Here is a 23,799-nt window from a genome sequence, read left to right as displayed (position 1 = left end):
CGTAAGCAATCTTAACGTACAATTAATTGGTATTTCAATGCAAAGTAAGTTTTGTATGCACATAAAATAATATGTTAATATGCATTTTCAAAAATGAGTACGAACTTTGGTTAGCTTATAAGTAAGTAGTCTAAAGAAGTAAGATTAGAAAATAAGATATGAAATTTAAAACCTTAATTAACCCAAATAAAACCACTGACCATAGAGAAAAATTATTGTGCGGTCATTGGTCAATGCTTAGCGCGGCGAGCGTTTATTGGCTGTCGCCTCGGAAAGGTTACCGACCCGCAGTTAAATTGCGCGTTGTAAATTTTAAAATAAAATTCACGGATATTTTTGGTCCGGCTAAAACTAATATTATGAGCGAAAAACAATTGGAACTGTTTAAACAACTAATTAGTAATTAGCACAATTCGCATGTAAATTAAATTAGTACTACCAGCAAAGTGACTACACCTAAAAGTTCTATATAAGGTAAAAGCACTAATGGTAGACTCGGAACTAATAAATGACACTTACGACAAAAATACCATAAAAATAAGAATTAGTCTAATCTTTTCTCAACACTATAAATTTTATAAGCTTCTCAAGCTATCTGTTGACATGAAAAAATATATTAGGGACGCCTTCGGGAACAAAATTTTAAAATGGGATCAGTTTTTGTAAATAATGTGACCATGTCAACACGCACTCGGCAGTTTCTTAGCAAATAGGTTAAGGAAGGCGAAATTTTGCATGTAAGTTTTGAATACATTTATTTGATTTTTTGTAATTTCTATTGATTTCATTGGATTAATGGTCATGTTGGATACACTAATTAATGTTTATTTATGATTTTTTATCCATTTTCTCTAACAATATAAAGGGTGTCTACTATTAGTTCTTGAAAATGTAAAAAACCTAATAGATGACATGGAACTTACATCATTTTGCAATACATACTAAAGTTATTTTGTAGTTTATTCTACTGCAATATGATCAATATTCTCTGAAAATATAATTCTATTAACAAGCTAACAAATTAGAACTACTGTACCTAAAAATATACATATTAGACCTTGTCTGATCTAAAAATCGATTGCTTTAGTTTTTTAGCAGTAAAAAGAAGAAAAAGGAGAGCTGAGAAAAGAAAGAAGAAAAAAGCCTCTTGCAAGAGAAGCATCGAGACTAAAGACTGAAAATAAATTTGATGGGAAAAAATATATGAAAAATAAAAATAAAAGGAAAGATAGTTTTAGCATGGATAGAATCTGGAGACAACGTGGATAATATTTCATACGCATGTAGTTACTATGATGAAGTAAATGAAATCTTTTGAAAAAACGGCAAATAAAGACCTAATAATATGAAAAATGTTAACTGTAATGTAATGTTCTTTGTCAACTATTAGTTCATATTGGTGTCTACTATTAGTGGTGTTCGTTTTCTGTAATGTCATCTATTATTTGTTATGACTAAGTTTACAAAAAGACCAATAATATATTTTTTAATTGATTTGTCAGTAAATAATCATAATAGTTTTCTTTTGTAAGAGTTACTGAAGACATGGAAGATGTTATCAATCCTTTATTTTAATAAATATATATTTTACAACATTGAAATGTTCCATGTTTCCTTAAAGCGTCTGCAATTAGTGCTTTTACCTTAATATGTAAATTGTGAGAATAATTTTTGTGTGTGAAGTATGGCGTATACTTCACACACAAAAATTATTCTCACTTTATGATATCATTAAGTATTTAATCCCCCTGTTATAATAAGAATTAAATATCTATTGATGCACAATTTGAACTAAATGGTAATAGCACGACGGGTAAAGGTGATCGCATATTTATCAGCAAGCACGCGCTGTACGCGCCGCTTTTTAGAATTCGTGAAATGATGTGAAACCTCGCACATTCGTCCGCACCGTACGCGCTGCATTTCGTGTATTATGCGGTGCGTTCTGCTCGTACGGTGCTGACAATATGTGCGATCAGCTTTAAATTTTAATTTTAATAATAAAAAATTTAAAGTTTAAAATTTTTAATTATTTTATTACTTCTGAGGGTGTTAATAAGTATTGTCTCTTGTTTCTTCTCACCGTGAAGACGAAAACTACTATTTATAAATCATATGGGGAAGGGTCCAAACAGCGCCCTCTCGTGGCGAATAGTAAACTAATCTGACGCCTTACGTGTTTACGGTGAGAAGAAACACTAACTTACATTCAGCCTACTGATAAACTTATTTTTTGTGTGATAGATACATTTGGCAGAACGAAAACATAAAATAAATTTTCTTACGATTGAAGGCGTACCAATTAAATTTGTTTTCTTTAATTGTGATGTTTCTGTTTTGTTTCTGTACGTTATAATTCTAGAACTCATTAAAACCTCACGCAGGCATGGTCAGCATAGAAACGGTTTCTTTCTACGGAAGAATAGACAAAGTGACAAACAAGACAAAGTGACAGACAATGGAAATCCGCCATTTTGTCGATAAAATCTGTCAGTATGTCGATTCTTTCCCATGTCTACTGCTGTTATGATAGCCCTACTTACTGGTAGTTATCATTATCGACATAATTTATATGTTTGTCAGTGTCTTAGTGTAACTAAGAAATAATAATGTAATGTTATATATTTGTCTATAATCCTTTGGCATGTTCGACAATAACCTAATTTATAGTCCTATGTAATGGGTATTAGAAAGTCTAAAAGGTCAGGTCATATCAAGACACACTCTGTTTTTGAGATAAGTATTTCGATAGAGTAAATAAAGTAAAATTTTAAATCTCTATCCTAAATATAGGATCGTGATTTCGCGTTTCGGTGTAACCTGACCCAATAGACTATTTAACAAATATTTCATAACAATTATGTGGTCGTGTTGTATTTTAATAAAACCAAAATATGCTGTTACATGTGTGTTTAATATTGCCATCTTCACTCCTTAAAAGGAACAAAGATCAACTTAATATACAGGCTGTATCAAAAACAAAGTGATAATACTTAAGGGTGTTTATGTGTCCCTTATATAGAGTTCACTGTGAAAGTAGCAGCACTGAAAGAGCAACTTTTTTGTGATTTGTATGAGCAAGCGCCCCAGCGACACATGTGAAAAAAGTAAGTTGCTATTTTCGCAGTGAATGAGTAGTAGTAGCAAAGCGGCCAAAGCCTAAGTAAGCGAAATAATAACAAAGTAAGAAACTATTTGCCTGAAGATAGCAGGGGAACTTTAGAACTAAGTAAGTGAGCAATGCCACTTGCAAAAGACAGTTATTAAACTATTATATTTTGCATTCATAATATGCGACGATGTGTTTTTGTATGTATTCCCAAATGTGTAATTTTTCGGTTTAGTTGTAACTTGTAATAATAATAAATTAATGTTCGTTTAATCATACACAAGTGCAAGCAAGTCTAAAACTTCAGGAAGCGTGCTATTTTGTGTTGATTTTGTGTTTCTTCCAAACTCCAATTTGGTTCCCCGCGCCGCCCATACGCTGCCTTTTTCCTCTTCTTCTTTTTAAAAACTTGGCTCCTTAGTGATTCGCCAATGTCAGAGTGCGTTGACACTTGGCGGTTGATGTCAGATGATTTTGAGTTTTGACATAAGTTTGACAGCACTTGCTGAGTTGAATTCTGTCATTTCATATTTGTCAAAATTAATCAAAACAATTTAACAAACTGTCAAAGTTGGTGTAAAATGTTTAGCCAAGAATTTGTTTCTTTTTTTATTTTCATATATTTTTTCAAATTTAAATTATAATAAGTAGTTAGTGTATGTAGTGTACTAGAAAATTATTAGTGTAAATGAATACAATGGCTTACAGAGTGTTTGGGTGGTTTGGCCTTGTTTCTATTATTACTATAGCCTTATTAGGTTTTGGAATGTATTTAACGTTGATTACTTTTATAGCATCCTTTCTGTTAGGGTAAGTACAGTTTTAATAAATGAACACAAAGATCTAGAAGGAGTTTCTATTAAAGATGAAGTTCTTAAAAGTTTGTCTTACTTTCCAGTATACTAACAATATTGTACCTGAGCTATGATAGCAATAAAATATTTCCTGTTGGCATAGATTGCTTAGACAATCCTCTTCAACAAACGAATTTCTCCGTTCAATGCTTCAAGGTAACATGTTTGTTATTTTAATGTTATCATCACAATGCCCACAACTAATAAAGTAAAACTTTGTTTTAGGTGTTACATCTATTTAAAAACGAAACGCCTCTACCTAAGTTTGATAGTAGAATTACAGGCAGTGAAACTGTTGATTCTTTTCTAAATGAGATTATAACAATTATCATGAATGATTATGTAGTTCCCTGGTATGAGATGATAACGATAGACCAAGAGTTTACAACTTATGCCATTAAAAAAACTGTTGTGTCAGCTAGTGCTAATGTAGCAAACCGGTAAGTGGATTTGTGCAAAGTATAAACATGTTTTTGTTACCATCAGACTTAGTATGGAGAAAATTAAAATGCTAAAGAATAAAAAATGACAGATTTCCTATGTTATTCTATCACTTTGTCTATTCTTCTATTGACACAAACCCTTTCTGTACTCATACATCTACTCTCAAATGTTTGGCCACAAGGCCATATTAAATGCGGTATTGTTTGAAGAACTGTAAACTTACTTTTTAAAGTTTAATAAACTTGTTCATAAAGTACAATAACACTAGGATTCATAACAAATAAATTAATTTTAATGTTCATATTATGATTACAATTTAAATATCTTTGTACAAAGTATTAGCATTGTTTGTTATTCCTGACAATGAATTTACTATGATCAAAACATTAAATTTATATTTAAAGATATGTTCTGCTTTTGTACTTGTAAATAGCATAGCATACCACTAGCATATAACATTTTTGTTGGGTTTACATGAACGAGTAGCAACATGCACATATTTAACACATTTGCTATTATTGATTAGTTTGACAGTGATACAAAATATATAATAAATTAGGTAATTTTTTTAAATTTTCCAGAGTAAAGTGTGTTGATTGGATACACCTGCTCTCAACACGTTTTCCAGAAGAATTAACAATACACCTTAAGCTATTTAAACAATCAAGAGTCAGATTAAAACATGTACAATTATTGAGTGCCAAAGATATAAATGGGGCTTTTAAACAGAGCCCCAAAAAAGTTGATGAGAGAAAAACACATCGAAGAAATAAAAGTGATACTGATTTGAATTGGCCCCCAGGTAAAAATATTAGCCTGTTTTAATTTATTTCTTAGTAAAAAGGATATGAATTTTTGCAACAATATAATCCCTACTGCGTATAATAAACACAAACCTAGGTAGTACTTACAATAATCTTTTTGAGTCAAGTTTTAACACACTTTAATCCTTCGATCGCGGATTCTTGGAAATCTATTGTTTTCCCGGCCACATGCGGCCGCTTGGGGTTGAAGCGTTAAGCACTTTTATCTTACACAGCCAGATACCAGTTAAGGGTCAAAATATATTTTTTGCAGCAGTTTACTGTATAAATACATCGTAAGATTATTATTTTTCAGATAGTTTCATAATGGGTAACTCCAAATTCTATGATAGCTCAGAGAACTTGACTAGTAACAATTTAAAAGATATATTTTTTGACTTGGAGTGTTCTGTTGAAGACAAGAAAATGTGCAGGGACACCTATTGTATGGATTCAGAAAAAGAATACAGTAAGTATTTTTTTAATGATTGTGGTGCAAATAATAGTACCAAATATACTTATTACATTAAATCTACATTTAATCTGCTTTCTTTAATGATAATTCACATGATTATCTTATATCTTTAAACGAGCAATTCTTGTATATATATATATATACTAGCGACCCGCCCCGGCTTCGCATGGGTAAAAAATATATAGCCAATGTCACTCACTGAATAAATGAGTTTTTAATCTATACTAATATTATAAAGAGGTAAACTTTGTTTGTTTGTTTACTCATAGATCTACTACTAATACCCCTGCCCAGCACGCAGATTATCAGAAAGAGTTGTTCAGGGAAGTAGCTAACGGAGTTTTAACACAGCTGAAGCTACATGTAACATGACTGATTTGGTCGTCAGCTCTCCGTCGATATTACTGATAGATACATTACTACTCAATAGTCAATACTCATAGATCTAAACTCCTCTCCCGCGAGCGCACCCCCGAATTGGTAGCACCCACTTCGAAACGAGCGTAAATCGCAATATTTTAATTTCGCCATAACTTCTAAACCAAACGTCCAATTTTAATCATTCAAAGACCAAATATTGTCTACATAAACTGTACTTAGAGATGAAATAATTTATTTTGATAAGGATTATTAGCATGAGTAAAATAAATGCATTTAAATGTAGTCAAAAAAAATAATCAACATTTTTAAATACCAAAATGGTTGTTGTGTCTCACTTGACATAGATAGGTATAGTGTGTCGCGGACATTTTTGTAGATATTTATAAGATCTACATTTACTTAGAACATTGTATGGTTCTATCTTTTATAGTTTAGGCAGCGTACGCAAAATAAGTAAATTTTCTGGTTGTTTCCGAAATTCCGCTTTTGAATGGTGAAAGAATTTTTAGAATTTAGAATTTATTTATTTTCCGAGAAATTTGTTACAAGGTGGTATAAAATGACGACCTCTGTGGCTCAGTGGTGAGCGCGTTGGTAGCTCAAGCCGGGGGTCGCGGGTTCGAATCCCGCCGACGGAACAAAAAGTTTTCAATGTTCCCGGGTCTGGATGTGTATTAAATATGTGTATGATATAATAAAAATCTTAAATATATGTATAGTATAAAAGTATTAAATATATTTCCGTTGTCTGGTACCTGTAACACAAGTCCTTTAGGTACTTAGCACGGGGCCAGACTGACGTGGTGTGAAGAGTCCATAGATATTATAAAAAAAAGATATTATTATTATAATTGTTTATGTGGTACAAAATTTCTGCCTCTCAGGCGTGGAAATATTGTCAGCTTTACAAATTTAAAATCGTAATCATAAATATATAATAGATTAATCCAATTATTTAAACAAACATTTGGAATCTCAAAACAATGCTTAAAAAATTTAGCGATATTCAGCAGTTATAATTATTATTTTTGATGCAAATTTATAATGTCAATCACACATACAAAACAATTATTATAATATTAACGTCAAGATGATAAGAAAATAAATGTTTAGACCACAAATCACAATACATAATGAACAGTTAATAATCTAGAATATAATTTTGTTATGTCTGTCAAATGACCAAATGTCATACAATACAATATGAAAACGAAACATAATAAATTATTATTAGTACAAGCCAATAAAGCCGGACTACAATGTTTTACATCTTATAATAACTTAATTAATGTCGTCTAAATTATTGTTATACAATAATCAAATTATTTATACAATATTATAGAAAAAAGAAGAGATGTCAAATGGGTAAAGTGTCAAGTGTTTTATTTCATTTTAAACTTATTTGCAATCAATATGTCGTTTAAAATCGGTCCAGTAGTTTTTGAGCCTATTCGTTACAATTAAACAAACAAACAAAGTTTACCTCTTTATAATATTAATATAGATAATTGGAATCTCGGAATCGGCTCCAACGATTTTCATGAAATCTATACTAATATTATAAATGCGAAAGTATCTCTGTCTGTCTGTCTGTCTGTCTGTCTGTCTGTCTCGCTTTCACGCCAAAACTACTGAACCGATTGCAATGAAATTTTGTACACAGTTATTCTAGAGTCTGAGAAAGGACATAGGCTACATTTTGATGTGGGAAAATATCTTATTTCCATGAAAATATCGATGAAAATTACTTCGCATTGCGCGTGGCCAGCGCTCATCCCGGGGGTCCTGGGTTCGAGTCCCGCAGGCGGAACAAAAAGTTTTCAATGTTCCTGGGTCTTGGATGTGTATTAAAATAATATTTCAAAAATCTTAAATATATTTTATGTATAATATTATAAAAAATCCAGAAATATATCGACGCGATGCAATGAACATTTTAGTTCTAATACGATTCAACAGATGGCGCTTTTTTTTTACTTCGTTGTAACATAGAACTAATCATACTTATTAGTTATTATGTTTTTGTTTATAGTTTTTAATACGTTAGAATATTATGTTTAATAATATTATCACTTGCTATAATAATAATCAATCTATCTTATCTTATAGAAATCCTACTGCATTTCTAAGGAGTTCGAGTGTGTTGTGTTGGCCTATATTCCATCCAGAAAATATTTTTACATTTTAATTCCAATATATGAAAACAGATGGCGCTTTATTTTTTACTTCATTATTATAACAGAACTAATCATACCTACTTTATTATATATTATTGTTTTTATTCATAACTAGCTGTTGCCCGCGACTTCGTCCGCGTGGACTTTAGTTTATAGCGCGCGGTGTAAACAAAATGTGTGTCAAATTTAAAAACTTTTTAAAACCCTGGTAAGTGGTACCCCTCTTAGGGCCGCGCTACACCGGAATGGCAGCGCTGAAAGTGCTCGCCTCGCCGCTGCCATTCCGGTGTAGCGCGGCCCTTAATTAATCAAAATACCCAAAAACAGCTGTGCAGTGTGCACATAATCTGTACTAATATTATGAATGCGAAAGTATCTCTGTCTGTCTGTCTGTCTGTCAGTCTCGCTTTCACGCCAAACGCCAAAACTACCGAACCGATTGTAATGAAATTTTGTATACTGATAGTCTAAAGCCTGAGAAAGGACATAGGCTACTTTTTTACTGGAAAAAAGGGTTGTAAGGGTCGTAAATTTGTTCAAAAAATTCATAATAGATGGCGCCGTGCGTCTTCTACATCGCGCTGACGCTTGCTCAAAAGTCTTTCTATAAGAGGTGGTATCATCTTACATTTAAGTCTCGATTTTTTTCGATTGTTATATCTATTCTACGGTATTAAATAACTCAGTACTTTATCTGTGCAGGCAGTGACGTAACCTTAAGACCAAATTTCACCAACGACTGTTAAAGTTAATGCTCGAATTAGTATCACGTTAGCTGTTTCGTTTTTCATATGAATGAAAGAGAAGACGGGATATTTTAACAAGCTGTTAACACTAACAGACGTTGGTGAAATTGGGGCTAAACCTATCAATGATAAATAGTTTATGGGTAAAGTTGTGTAATTGGGGGGCTAAATAAGCTTTAAAATTTGGCATAATATATAAAGTTTAACATACAAAAATGAAGTACTTATTGTTTGCACACTGCACAGCTGTATTGATTTAAGGGGTACCAGGGTTTTTTTATAAAAGCTTTTGACACCAATTTTGTTGACATCGCGCGCTATAAACTGAAGTCCACGCGGACGAAGTCGCGGGCAACAGCTAGTTTAGTATATAGGGGGTTTCGGTGGTGATAAATCGATCGGTGTCTTGTCGAAAACCGAGCAAAGCTCGGTCAAACAGCTAGTTATTAATTAAATTGAAGCAAAGTTTAAAGTTACTAGTAATAGACAAACCATTTCTAATAAAAAAGTTACATACTGAATCAGCTCATAAAAGTACAATGTTTTGCTCTCGTCTATAAAGCGCCTTTTCTGTAAATTGTTTTGAACCTTTTAATGTAATTGACAATGTGTAGCTTTTGCATTGTTTTAATATTTTATTAGATAGGCTGACCCGACATTAGGCTTGCGCGTTCCTCGGGCGTAAGATCGACGCGAGCGGCGCGTAATGCGGCGTTCTCTCGCTCACACGCCCGAGGAACGCGCACGCCTAATGTGGGGAACGCCTAATGCTGGCTTCCAACGACGCGTAATGCGGAGTTCTCTCGCTCACACGCCCGAGGAACGCGCACGCCTAATGTGGGGAACGCCTAATGCTGGCTTCCAACGACGCGTAATGCGGAGTTCTCTCGCTCACACGCCCGAGGAACGCGCACGCCTAATGTGGGGAACGCCTAATGCTGGCTTCCAACGACGCGTAATGCGGAGTTCTCTCGCTCACACGCCCGAGGAACGCGCATGCCTAATGTGGGGAACGCCTAATGCTGGCTTCCAACGACGCGTAATGCGGAGTTCTCTCGCTCACACGCCCGAGGAACGCGCACGCCTAATGTGGGGAACGCCTAATGCTGGCTTCCCACGGCGCGTAATATCACGAGCCGCGCAGCGCCGAGCCGATTTGTACGAGTGAGCACGAGCCAACAGCCGAGTCCGCGCTACCCGTTCTCACGGCGCATTATATCACGAGCCGCTCCTAGCCGCGACTTTGAATTTACCGACTTCAATCGGATCGAACGTGCCTGCTCGAGCCAGCCCGCGCCACATCGAGCCACCCCTTCACACGGCGCGTGGCTCGAGCTGAGTCATATTACGTGCCAGCATAAGAGCCAGTCCATATGGCGCGTTGCGTCGACGCAGCGCTGCCGTTTGACGCATAGCCGGCCACATGGGCGCTGCGCCATCGCAGCGTTATTACTTATTACTCGAAGCAGTCTTAACGTCAACACCCCCTCCCGCTTCGTCTTGGGGGCTGTTGTCCTGTGTGTAAACACCTTGGTTATTTGTATGTAAAACAACGCAACGGCAGCGCTGCGTCGACACAACGCGCCGTGTGGACTGGCTCTAAGAAGGATATAAAATAGACATTTTGATTTTTAAAAGTAAACATAATTTGTTTCAGCATTATTTTGTGAAGTAGCTGAGACAGTGTTGTATCTTATAGCGCCAGAAGAGGCGTGGCGGTGTCACGCTTTGAAAATGTTTTTAATAGAGTTACTCTCCTCTGTCGTATTGAAGCCGTTGATTAGTTTACTGAGCGATCCAGATAATATAAACAGAACTATTATAAGATTGGTGAGTTAAGCTTCAGTTATTTCTATGGTCTTCGCGAAGAACTGCGATCAATACCAATTACCAGCGTTATAGCTATCAGATTCAATAGTTACCAAACACATAGGTTGGGTTGCACCAAATAACTTTAACTATAACTGTAACTTTGACTACAATGCAAAATGTTAAATCTTTAGTTAAAGTTAAAAATGGACGCCATCAAGACGCCATATTTAACCATAACCATAGAGCTCGACAAGGATTTAAAATATGCACATGGCGAAAAAAGGAACTAACGCTGTCATCATACAAAAACGCCATTTTTGACAGTTCTCCTTTACCAGCAGCGCCCCCGCCCACGTTCATTTATAACCTTGTTGTCATCTGTCAATTTTTATCATCTGTTAAAGTTAAAGTTAAATTTAGCCTTAAATATAACCACAACTTTAACCTTAACTTTAACTTTAACCACGCCTCTGGTGCAACCCAACCATAGTATTTGTATTAGATAATGGGACCAATTTCGTATAACACCATAATGTGTAACGGCAAAGTAATCGTTAAACGTACATAATAAAAGTGCATTTATAAAAAAAAAAATATGTTAAAACAGCATAGCAAAATAACATACCCATTATTTCAGTGTTGTAAAGACTCGTGCCTGTCATCGGAGCTTTTTCTCATGGTGATAAGATGTTGTACTGACGCTGAAGAGTTGGACGCGACATTGGAACTCGTTCAAAAAGATATACAAAAACTTGTAAGTGTCATCTTAATATATCCCAATAAAACATCCCAAGTTCGCTGTACTAGACAAACTTGCAGGTTTATGGTACATTCTCAATTAGACATAAGTTATAATTGTATTACTTAAATAAATAAATAAATAACAAGGATTTACGAAAGTAAAAAACTAATAAAAATATATTAAAGTTACACTACTACTACTGTAGATTAGCCTGTTTGCGAACACTGTGCGAACGCGCCCGCACTGATAGAGTGCGTGTACGCTCAAAAATATAATGAAACAAAATGTGTAGTTTTATTATAATATTTAAATAACGGCAGATGGAGGGTTTTTTTCGTGTGTTAATTCTGGAAAGATAGTAAAGTAAATTTGTAAGAATTATTGTCATTCATGGGCATTTAGCCAGCCTCTGGTTACATTAAAAAATATGAAAGATGATGACAAAGTCGGAATTTTTGTGACTTTCTGAACAAAACAACTAAGGGCCGGGACACATAAACACGATACGTCGTCGTGTCGTAGAAACTCACGATGCGTCATCTTTGAATTTTGAATAACAACTGTGGCACTGACACAGGAACGCATCGTGAGTTTCTACGACGCGTGGTCGCGCCGTGTATCGTGATACGTTACGATGTCGCGACGTAGTTTTTTACGATGCTCGCCGTAGATTCCCACGACGCGACGTCGCATCGTGGAACGACGTCGCATCGTGGTACGACACGACGTCGTATCGTGGTTATGTGTCCCGGCCCTAATTGTATGGTACAGCACTCACGAGACAGCGCCGGGGAGTGGGAGCTGTCGGATCGACAGAAGCTGTCGTCGCTGCAGTACGTCGCACGCATCATACAGGCTAGGAGAGCGACCCTCGGACCGCAAGAAGGTATGCTTATTTTTTAAATTATATTAATTTATTAATTATTAATATGACCTCTGTAAGAAATACATGTTATGTTTTTATCTTTATTAAATGTTGCAAGATTAGTTTGTATATTTCGCGGTAACCGTACCTTTTGTCTTAAGTAGAACAGCTAGTCCTAAGTTAGTTTAGCGGTTTAAACTTGAAGAGGTAGGCAAAAGCAATTAACCTTTGCGCTTATAAAATTAATGTGGATTTATTCTTAATTGAGTTGGATCTGCCTCCACCACAAATTTTGTTAAAGCCGGCTTAAAGCAATAAGTTTTATTTTGCCAGGCAAATTATTTTTAGAAACATAGTCAAAGTTAAGATTAGATTATAAATTGGATAAATAATAATAATATTACAATATTCATTCATACAGGTTCATCTACAAGCGCCAGTAGCGAGATAATATCGGAGGATGTGGCGAGAAGTCTAAAGTTTTTACGAGCCATCGCCGCTTGGAGGTCGAACGCGCAGTACTTACTAGAGATCGAATTGAACGAAGCAGGTATTTGTTCTGATTAGCGCGTTCAGTGAATCATTCAATCATTACATACACTTTGGGCACTTATTTTGCTGTGTAAGAAGTAAAAATACTGTAGCTGAAGCTAAGTTATAAAACGTCATTGGTTTAGCTTATGTGTGTATGTGTGTGATGTGTGTGTTGAAGCTTAAAAGAGGTGACAGACGTGCGAGTAGGTACGCGGACTTATGGCTCGACGATCCTTATAGCCTGTGTGTCAGCAAAGAGCCGCGAGCCGCGAGCCTAAGGGCATGGTAATCCAGTGTGAGCGATTCTCGTGTGTCACCGAGCGACGCAAGCCGAGTAGGTTCGCGAACTTAAAACCCGCGTGTTCGTTCGTACGTCTATCAGGCCTTTAAGAGGATACACCAGGGACTAGAGAAATGAAAAAAAAGTACGTGTAATATCTATAGCTGTCTCCCTTACCTCAAGCCTATACCGCAGAACGCGATAGAGACAACTGCAAAAAAACCAGAAAATCAACGATTCGTTGTCCCCTGATTCCTTCTCCAAAACTTAACCGATTTAAGTACTTTTTTCATTAAAGATTAAAAAAAGGCTTGAGCTGTGTTCCTATGTTTTGCTTTTTTTTGTTTAATCTAGCCAAATCTGTTTTCTGGATGTTTGAACACAGCGGAAAATCTGGCCATTTTTTTGGGTTTTTGAACGTTCATATCCTATTTAATAATTAAATTATGAAAAAAAAAGGAAACATAGGGACATTGTATTAGTGGCCGTAGATATTCAGAAAAAAAATTATAACTCTACTAGCATTATCCAGGGAGGAAACAGGGGACAACGTTTGTATGGAAAAAAGAGCGGTGTGGACTCCTCTTAATGTTTGTTCACTATAACAGTTCAATAACAGAATTTCTCTGTGTATCTTTTCAATTTACAAATCGGATCAATATAGTTCAAATAAAAAAATAAATTACGTAAGGCACTCGGGGATTGCCGCGGTAAGTCTATTGCATAGAAATGAGCATCTAGTCCACACCCTTACGTCTAGTCGCACGCACACGAACATCGTGCCGAAGTCTGCCGAATTGAAATGACGTTAGACGATGCACGACTGACAACGCCGCACTGCTGTGCCGATCGGAGTGGGGGGCGTTAGGTTTATTTTCGTTACGGCATTTCTGGATTCGGTTTAATCGACTTAAACAAAAGAAATGAGATACTCTACTCAGTATTTTCCATACATACCTGATGATATTAATTGATTTTCTTTTAAATCATTTTATTTCAGACGCCGACACGTCGCGCGCCGTGCTCGAGAACCTCCGATCCTCGGCGCTCGAGCTCTGCGACACGTATCTCTCCCCCAGCCGGCCCACGGTGTTGGGCGTGGGCAACTGCCACGCGGAGCTGGTGCGGAAGATCACCACCGACGGGGAGGAGTTCACCACTAATCCGGTCACGTGCTTCGACGACGTGCAGAAGTGCGTGTGTGATGCGCTAGAGGTGAGCGAGATAGATATACGAGGTGTTACAAAACTTAGTGATAATACGTTAGGGCAGTGGTCCCCAACCTTTTTTTCATGTGGGCCACAAACATGTTTTGGTCTTGGTGTCGCGGGCCGCAACAAAAATTTTTTAGTCACCGAAACATACTTACGTGTGTGCGCTTAACTAAAATATAATACACATTTTATCGTTACTAATAAAAATACTTATTCATAGGATGATCCTGCATGGCAAGCTGATTTTATGATGGAAGATTCAGAGAGCCCCGAACATACTAGCAGGTATGTTTCACTTATATTAATTACCTTATAATTATATCATGAGCTAGCGATATTTCAATAAGCCTAATTCATTTCAGTTCAGACTTGAAGAATGATGCGAAGGGAGATAAAAAATATGGAGGTAAGCCATGAACTATAAAATACCCAATTATTTCTTAACTACCTGAAAAACGTTTATTATTTGTAACAGAAGATTTTGCATAACATAGCAATGTATTATATAATATTATCAATTGATTGTTAACGTTGCGATGTTTCTAACGTTTATTGAGTAGGATGCAACTAACAGACGAAAAATTATCTGCAGAAAAATGCAAGAAAATAATGAAAACGTGTTTGAATCGATTGCCAAAAATATTCCATAAGTCGAAACATTATAAGTACCACGTCCCGAACAAGGCTTCCACCTTCCCCCGCTATGTGAGAAGACTGACCAGTAACAAGAATCACACCATACCTAAACGTGCCTGTAGGTATTGTGGTATAGTTCGGTCGCTAAGCACGTTGAAATCCATTGAGCTATCGCTACTTGTCTCTATTACTCGCACTTAAAACTGTTGGCGTCATACAATGAATATAATATATGGAAATGAGATAGAAACATACGTGCTCGAGTGAAAAAGACAGCAATAAATACATTGGTCTGAGTGTGTATGGAATATCAACTAAGCAAACAAATTTATACGTGGGAGAGCCATGCTTCGGCACGAATGGGCCGGCTCGACCGGAGAAATACCACGTTCTCACAGAAAACCGGCGTGAAACAGCGCTTACGCTGTGTTTCGCCGAGTGAGTGAGTTTACCGGAGGCCCAATCCCCTACCCTATTCCCTTCCCTACCTTCCCCTATTCCCTTCCCTACCCTCCCCTATTCCCTTCCCTTCCCTTCCCATCTCTACCCTCCCCTATTACCCTATTCCCTCTTAAAAGGCCGGCAACGCACCTGCAGCTCTTCTGATGCTGCGAGTGTCCATGGGCGACGGAAGTTGCTTTCCATCAGGTGACCCGTTTGCTCGCTTGCCCCCTTATTTCATAAAAAAAATAAAAAAAAAAGCAGATATCAACATTCGTAAACTAGTGAAAGAGACAAGTAGCTATAGCATTTATGATTTTCTAAGTGACCGTGCCGTAGTAGTCTTGGATATATACAAGAAGTATTGTCTTCAGACTTTTAAGTGGTAATTTATAGCTAATAGACACCATAATTAATTTAGTATTGGAAAGGAAACAGAGTAAAAACTTCAGGGACAATATTTCTTAGACAAGCTTAAGTATGTAGGATGTATGTAGGTAGCTGATGTATGACGTAAACACTACATTGATCTCTGAAGTTAGTTTGTACGATGAAATAAAACACAAAGATTCTTACAATTTACAAATTAACATTAAAAAAAAAAACAGAATTCTAAGTTCCAATTACACACACGCCTGTGTGTTGTGTAAGTACATACCTACCATGCCTTCCCTTTTAGGCTACCTATAACGATGTTATACAAAATTCATATAAGTCGTAAATAACTTCAGAGTGTAATAAAGCCATGTCAAAATATGTGGGTAGTTTGGAATTTTTTTAGCATTCAAACAGTCGCTAGTGTGTTGCTTGGTAGTTGACTTGGTACTTATAAGAGTGTCATTTGAGGTTCTAAGGCATTTTTCGCAGATGCAGTAGTGACGCATGCGTAGACTGCATGCACTTCTGTCCATAGATTTAGCGTAGGTTCCGAAATATAGCTCAGTATACTAGCTAGTTCTCATGACGTCATGACGTATCCGACGCCATATTGTATAAGTGTGACGTATATGTGTAACAATTGGAATAGTAGTACCTATATATTATGTAAGTGTAAAGTCATATACTTCAATGTACGAGAAAGTATATTATATTTTTCGGAACGAATTCTTCATGACGCAATAAGTACTGGCTAGTGAACAGCGTTATATTTCGGAACTTACCCAAGAAAAGAGATAGAGCATATTCTCATGGAGTTGAATATGTTATTTAAAAAGAGATGGCGCGATTCTTCCCACTATCTCTTTCTTGCTAGACCATATATAACTTTAGAAAGGTCAAAATTAATGTCTAATGTCTTAGTCTATTTCATATATTCTTCTTTTTAGGCTAGTCCATTTCTTTACCCATACTTTTTAAAAGCTTTACCATAATCTTGGCTCTGTATGTAGATGTCGCTACATGTAGCACTCATTAGTCATTACTTGTTAGGCTAGATAACATACATAAATAAATATTAATTTTTGGCGGATTTGTAAAATTTATAAAACTATTTTTAGGTGACTTGGTTGTACCGTCTACGTCGAGACACAATCGGTCGAGGTCGGACATAGTTGGTAACTTTGCAGAAAAAATGATGAATGATTGTGCAGGTCAGACACAAAATATAATATATTTTTGAATTGTACTTATAAGTTATAACAAATAGAAGATTACTAGGTATGTATTGTATCTCATTCTCAGATTACTTTATATAAAGCAATTAGTGTCAAGTTAATTTCTGAATATTGTCAAAAATATTAGTGTGCAAAAGGAAATAATTTTAACTAATGCTAACTAACGTTTTCATTTTTGAATGATTGCAGGTCCGTCCAATTTGAGATCAGCCAATACTAGCAATCTATCTCTTTCACACTCATCGATCAGTCAAAGCGCAAAAAACATGATGTCGCCATTATCGGCCTTGATTATTGAAACCGGCAAGTTTTTTACTCCTATCTAAAACGTGTGGTATATTAGTAAGGGGGTTCTCTATAATTATTATGTATACATCTATACATCTATACATATAAATAAAATTGGAGTGTCTGTTTGTAATATTAAAAAAACCGTTTTTTACTACATACATATGAATATTTTGACGGTACTTTCACCAAAATAACAATTTTTAGAATTTTTGTCTGTCTGTATGTCTGTCTGTTTGTTCCGGCTAATCTCCGAAATGGCTGGACCGATTTTGACGGGACTTTTATTGGCAGATAGCTGATGTAATAAGGAGTAACTTACTTTTTAACCGACTTCCAAAAAGGAGGAGGACATATTTTTATTTTTTTATTTTTTTACCTATGTATTTTACATTTTGTTGACGCGGACGAAGTCGCGGGTAACAGCTAGTAATGTATATTATTGTTTGAATTTGCAGCTCTAGTCCAAGAGAAGGGTCGTGCGTTCGGCATATATGCTATAGCGGTGACACGTGCCAGCGACAACGAGGTGTGGCACATATACAGGCGATATAGCGATTTCTACGATTTACACTGCGCAATCAAGGACAAGGTAACTTCCATGTAAAGTCTTTTGTATTGTACAGTCATACAAAAATCTTTCGGCACTTAAATTACATCGATAGAGGGCGTTAGCATGGAACATCTGTTTGTCAAGTGATAAGTATTTTCAAGGACGGTGGGTTGTGTTATTACGCCTTATAGAGCTGTCATAAAATATATTCTTGTTCAATAGTTTGATGCTATAGCTAGCGCCATCTATCCGCTATATATGGAACAAATCTTAAGTACCCTCTACCAAACGCGCACTGTAAAACTCTGGTATGAACTGTCACCAGCAGTATTTCCAGACCGATACGACCTGCAAACCTTCAAGAAAAGAGCGTATTCCCTCTTAAAAGGCCGGCAACGCACCTGCAGCTCTTCTGATGTTGCGAGTGTCCATAGGCGACGGTAGTTGCTTACCATCAGGTGACCCGTTTGCAAAAACTTAAAAACTGGTAGTTGTAGTATGTAGAAAAGGATTTGGAAGGAACTACTTAAGTTGTAACCTAAAACTAGTTTCATAATTTCAGTGGCCCGAACTAGCTCACCTCCCGTTCCCGGCGAAGAAGACGTTTCAGAACACATCACGCAGCGTGCTGGAGAGCCGCAAGCGCACGCTCAACAACTACCTGCAGAGCCTGACCGCGATATCGCGGGACGCGCGCTACCTGGCGCTGCTGTCGCCGGAGTACCTGGGCGGCTTCCTCAGCCAGGAGAGCCACACCGAGCGGCACGGGAACACGGTGAGTGTCACGTGACGCGCCGGAGAGCCGCAAGCAAACGTTCAACAACTACCTGCAGAGCCTGACCGCGAAATCGCGGGACGCGCGCTATATGGCGTTGCTGTCGCCGGAGTACCTGGGCGGCTTCCTCAGCCAGGAGAGCCACACCGAGCGGCACGGGAACACGGTGAGTGTCACGTGACGCGCCGGAGAGCCGCAAGCGCACGTTCAACAACTACCTGCAGAGCCTGACCGCGAAATCGCGGGACGCGCGCTATATGGCGTTGCTGTCGCCGGAGTACCTGGGCGGCTTCCTCAGCCAGGAGAGCCACACCGAGCGGCACGGCAACACGGTGAGTGTCACGTGACGAGCCAGAGAGCCGCAAGCGCACGCTCAACAACTACATGCAGGGCCTGACCGCGATATGGCGCTCTGCAGATAGTTTTCCTTTTTTAGTTACAAAACCGAACACAAGATGGCGCTTTTGCATCAGTTACAAAACGTCTACTAGATGGCGTTTAATCTAATATTAGAGTAACTTACTTTTAGCTCTTTTTATTACAGTTGCGAGATAAACCTTTATCAAGAAACCTAACGGCTATACCGTTTTTGAGGGACTGTCCTTACCGCTCCAGGTGAACTAGCTGGACTAAAGCTAAAGAAAGCGTGTTTATTCAAGTTGAAAAGCGCCATCTCTTGGTTTGTTTTACTGATCAATTACTTGAAATAGTAGTTTTCGCAAAATTAATGTATTTATTATTGTTGTTTTCAGATCGACGCGTTGCTGGTGAACTCTGTGAAGGCGGGCATCAGAACTCTGAAGAGTATGCCGGACCAGTTCGCCAACACGGTGGATGGAGTAATGGACGGTGATTTATTATTTTATATCTGTCAATTAGATAGTTAAAAAAGAAACAAGATGTAGTATGCACATTGCACACTACGATAACTACGATATCCATGTTTACGGAAATTATTACGGTTATTACCAATATGTAGAATGACAAAGTATGCACAGAAATCTTAATTGTAAATGTTTTTCAGGAATATCAAAAGTGTTTCAAGGAAAGGGAGAAGAAAATTATTACGAAGGCTTAAAAAGCGGATTGTCCTCGGACGTACAAGATGTGAGTGTCTAACGAGGTGTTTTATTTATTTGTTCGACACAAGTAATTTGGACTAACTTATTAGTTATTACTAAATTACAATATACAAGTGTAATTTAAAAATGTTATACAATACTAGTATTCGTGTTACGCTAAAATCTTCTTATTGCGCGGTAGCCGTAAATTTCAATGCTAATAACTATCCTTGACATTTCTTAAGGTACATACCTTAAGTTAATCATAAAATTTTATCTAAACTGCTTCAGTGGTTTATGCGTTAAGAGGCAACAGACTGATATAGATAATTGACACATTTTCAGGATGACGAAAGTGTACCACTTAAGTTGCTAGAAGAAGTTTTAGGCATTCGGGGTTTGTGGCTGCGGCGGCGGCTGCTCGCGCCGCTGCGAACACTCATAGCGGACCGCGTTAATAGGTTTGTTTGCAATTACTATTATTTATTTAGGGCAACAAACAATCACAATCAAAACTTAAGGTGAGACCGCCCTTGGCCCTAGAAACTACACAGAAGCGACGCGACGCGACACGTCAAATTTTCTTTGTGTAAAACCATAGAACAGTACTACGTGGCAGCGACACTACGCGGCACAAAACTTTGGTTGCATAACTACACTCTACGGACACGCAATGGTCATAGAGCTAAGCTGTCTACGCGGTGCGGCACAAAACGTCATTTCCATGAAACTTGAAATGTCGCGTCGCGCCCATGCAAGTGTCGCCTAATGCGGTGTCGCCTTTAATTTTTACTAACGCGGATTTGGTATTATTTTATAAGGGATATGATATTATGGATTTAATTATTCATATCTGTAGTTAAAGTTATTTTCGATTCTTGTTTTCAGAAAGGTGTTGGAGTTTGTGTCGTCGCTGACATCTCCACGGAACGTCGTGCAGTATCTAAAAACATTCAAGTAAGTTCATTTAAAAAGTATTTTATTATTAGCAGTGTCCGCTGCTGTTGACTGTGCACGGAGTTGTTCTTGTCTATCAGATAAGATTAAGTTTGATAGACAAAACTTTCTTCTATAATGTAATCTTCGACGACCTCTGTGGCTCAGTGGGTGGGCTGTCGGTAGCTCAAGCCGGGGGTCGCGGGTTCGAATCCCGCCGACGGAACAAAAAGTTTTCAAAGTTCCTGGGTCATGGATGTGTATTAAATATGTGTATTATATAATAAAAATCTTAAATATATGTATAGTATAAAAGTATTAAATATATTTCCGTTGTCTGGTACCCGTAACACAAGTCCTTCAGGTACTTAGCACGGGGCCAGACTGACGTGGTGTGAAGCGTCCATAGATATTATATTATATTATAATCTAAAATAAATATTTATTTTTAGGCAATGGCTGACGAGCCGCAACAGCCCCGGCGGCGCGGTGCGGGACGCCGCGACGCGGGCGCGCACCAGAGTCGCCGCCAAGGTCGCGCTGCTGTCGCTAGCCTCAGGTATATTTTGGAACGAAGTTCCTTATCGCGCGTTGCGAAAGGGGGCTAGACGAAAAGTTGTAACTACAAAAAAGTGCATCGTCACAAGTGTGTGTCGCGTGTTTCTCTCTCTCTGTCTCTCTCTCGCATTGAATAGTGTGGTGTAGCGACTATTTTTTTTGAGTGTACACAGGTTTTTTGTACGTAAGAAATAACTTCGTTCCATCCGGGTGTCCCTTGACACCTCTCTCAAGTTTTTATTAAACTGATTTAACCTTTTATTTTTCTGGTATACTGCATCTTATCCTTTTGTTTTTTATTTGACTGATTACAGTGCTGCTGCGTAGTATACTAAGTTTATTATTTCTATTATAGTTGCCGACCTATCATAAAGTTTTGGTAGCCCTTACAATGTTGAATACTGTATTGCAGACGACCTAAAGCACATAGTGGGAACGGACGCGGCGCGGCGCGGCCTGCTCACCGTGTTTGACCTGTGCCAGGACCAGGACATCAACCGGCGATTGATGCTGGTGCTGCTAGAAGGTAAGTACCATCATAGAAAAGTTGAGCAGATGACGGACCAGTGTAGTTTGGCCGGTTTATTTTAAACCCAGGCGAAAGATAACGATTAATAATGACTTGGCATAACTCGACCAAATAATGTAGGTTTCTCATCCGTCGAGCCACTTTATTTGAAAGTAAATTTCTCAGATGGTGCGGCGTAGGCCGCGCGCGACCGTCTCTTGAAGTTAATACATATAACGTAATAAACTTCAACTCACGGTCGCGCGCGGCCGACGTGACTGTCGTAGGCCGCGCGCGTCTGTCGCGGGTCTCGGAAGCGGTGCCATACATTTTCATACACTGACTATTGTCGCGAGCAGCCGACGACAGTCGTAGGCCGCGCGCGGCCGCGATCGATCGCGATGCACGGAATTGTACCTTTAGAGAAATTGTTTGAGCAAAATAGCGGACTTACCTTATTTGATAAGAACCATACGAATGTATTATACTTGATTTGGGAGCTTAGGAGCGGAGCATATCTACGACAAATTTCTTTGCAGTCTTCTCGTAATATCTACACTTATTTATGTGTCTGTCTGTTTCCTCTTCACGCTTTACGCGCCTCAATCGATTTAGACATGATATTGAGAGAATAAAATGTAAGAAATACTAAAGTACTCATTCTAATTTCAGCAACACTAAGCAACCTGTTCCCCGACAACAACATACCGGAGTTATTCAGGAAGATGTACTCGCACTCGCCCAGAGTTAAGACGAAGAAATCTGTGAAAGTATGAAACGGACCAAAAGCCGGTTTAGAAAACATAGTACAGATAATAGCTGATTGTGAAAGTTTTGTGTTGATGGACAAACGAGCCAAGTTATTCCAAAAAGAATGTACTTTGTTGAGAATCCATCTAAATGTAAAAATATACTTCAGTAAGTATTGGACACTTACTACTGGCGCCATTTTGAAATTACAATTAGATCAAAATAAATTCGGAATAACACTCCCTTTTCATAATTTTTTTATGAATGGGATACACTGACCTCTGTAATACACTGGATAGGCTATGCCGTACAAAATGACAGTTATTTTTTGTGCCGATTTGAAGCGCCGCGGTGAGCGTACTGTGAACTAATTATATAGAAAATTACAACCGCCATTTGCAAAATAGTAGTTCCAAGTACACTCACTACTGCTTTCACATAGCAGTCAGCGCCAATATGGCGACTTTCAAATAGGAACATTTTATTGATAGCGATCGCCTGTCCAGTGTATTATAGAGGTCAGTGATGGGATAATATTCTTCTATGGGCATGCTCTTCTGTATTGTCAGGGTGAAGGGCCTTGCAACAGCAATGTAACAGGCATTTTACAGTACTTAGCATGCTGTCGCAAAATACTTACTCACCCTGCCGTTTACTTTTTCGTCAGTCTTATACTCTAAGATCTATAATATTCTATATCTAATTTTTCCACTCTTTACGAATCTAGAAGTTTTCTACTTCGAAAGTAGAGTAAAGTATACATATATTTGATTAGTTAAATATCTATTTAATAGACGCATAATTTTAATAGATTACTAGTTTAAATAGTGAAATTTTCTATACCTATAAAATGTAATGTTAATCCATGTGATATTTTGTACGTAGAATGAAATTTATAAAACTTTACTGTACGCTACCTAGTACCTCGTATTGAAATATAAAATTGTTGAATTTTATAATGTGTCATAAAGAGTGACATGATCACTTAAGGTACCGTCCCTATCAACGCGGTGAGCGACCGCGACCGACAAAAACAAAATAAAATGCCACTCTATGATATTCATTTTGCTCTGCGTTACAATAAAGCATGGGTCGCTAGACGAATGTCGGTAAAAAATTGCAACTTATAGCATAAAGTTAAACCTAGCGGAATAGAGCAACAATCTCGAGCTGTCAAACGAAACCGAAATTGATTTACGTCTGTGTGTAAAAAAATGTTAACGTATACAATCTACACATGCATC

The 23,799-nt window shown here is 37.5% G+C and overlaps 1 protein-coding gene across 2 annotated transcripts; it reads left to right on the top strand.

Moving 5' to 3' along the window:
* Positions 1 to 3,697: 3,697 nt before the first annotated feature.
* On the top strand, positions 3,698 to 22,906 carry LOC121731791 (sorting nexin-13-like). 2 transcript variants are annotated; one of them, XM_042121417.1, is made up of 24 exons: positions 3,698 to 3,919; positions 4,008 to 4,119; positions 4,189 to 4,403; positions 4,989 to 5,209; positions 5,527 to 5,679; positions 10,647 to 10,819; positions 11,439 to 11,555; positions 12,315 to 12,429; positions 12,830 to 12,958; positions 14,223 to 14,437; positions 14,657 to 14,721; positions 14,799 to 14,842; positions 15,029 to 15,190; positions 17,010 to 17,102; positions 17,316 to 17,429; positions 17,873 to 18,006; positions 18,530 to 18,742; positions 19,495 to 19,591; positions 19,767 to 19,849; positions 20,149 to 20,264; positions 20,692 to 20,760; positions 21,192 to 21,298; positions 21,710 to 21,823; positions 22,478 to 22,906. In XM_042121417.1, the coding sequence occupies exons 1-24, from the start codon at positions 3,798 to 3,800 to the stop codon at positions 22,579 to 22,581; spliced, it is 3,087 nt and encodes a 1,028-aa protein (XP_041977351.1). In that variant the 5' UTR covers positions 3,698 to 3,797; the 3' UTR covers positions 22,582 to 22,906. The 2 variants fall into 2 exon arrangements, with proteins under 2 accessions (XP_041977351.1, XP_041977352.1); XM_042121418.1 differs by lacking the exon at positions 15,029 to 15,190 and having other exon boundaries at positions 3,699 to 3,919.
* The last annotated feature ends 893 nt before the right edge of the window (positions 22,907 to 23,799 follow it).

This window comes from Aricia agestis, chromosome 11 (assembly GCF_905147365.1).
Source record: "Aricia agestis chromosome 11, ilAriAges1.1, whole genome shotgun sequence".
Lineage (NCBI taxonomy): Eukaryota > Metazoa > Arthropoda > Insecta > Lepidoptera > Lycaenidae > Aricia > Aricia agestis.
Note: the sequence above shows the minus strand (reverse complement) of the source record. Positions and strands in the feature narration are given on the sequence as shown.

Excerpts from the sequence above, each read along its gene's own strand:
- LOC121731791 (XM_042121417.1), top strand. The coding sequence starts at position 3,798 with ATGAATACAATGGCTTACAGAGTGTTTGGGTGGTTTGGCCTTGTTTCT. Across the intron at positions 3,920-4,007 it reads ATAGCATCCTTTCTGTTAGG|TATACTAACAATATTGTACC; the intron begins GTAAGTACAGTT and ends CTTACTTTCCAG. Across the intron at positions 17,103-17,315 it reads AATGATGAATGATTGTGCAG|GTCCGTCCAATTTGAGATCA; the intron begins GTCAGACACAAA and ends GAATGATTGCAG.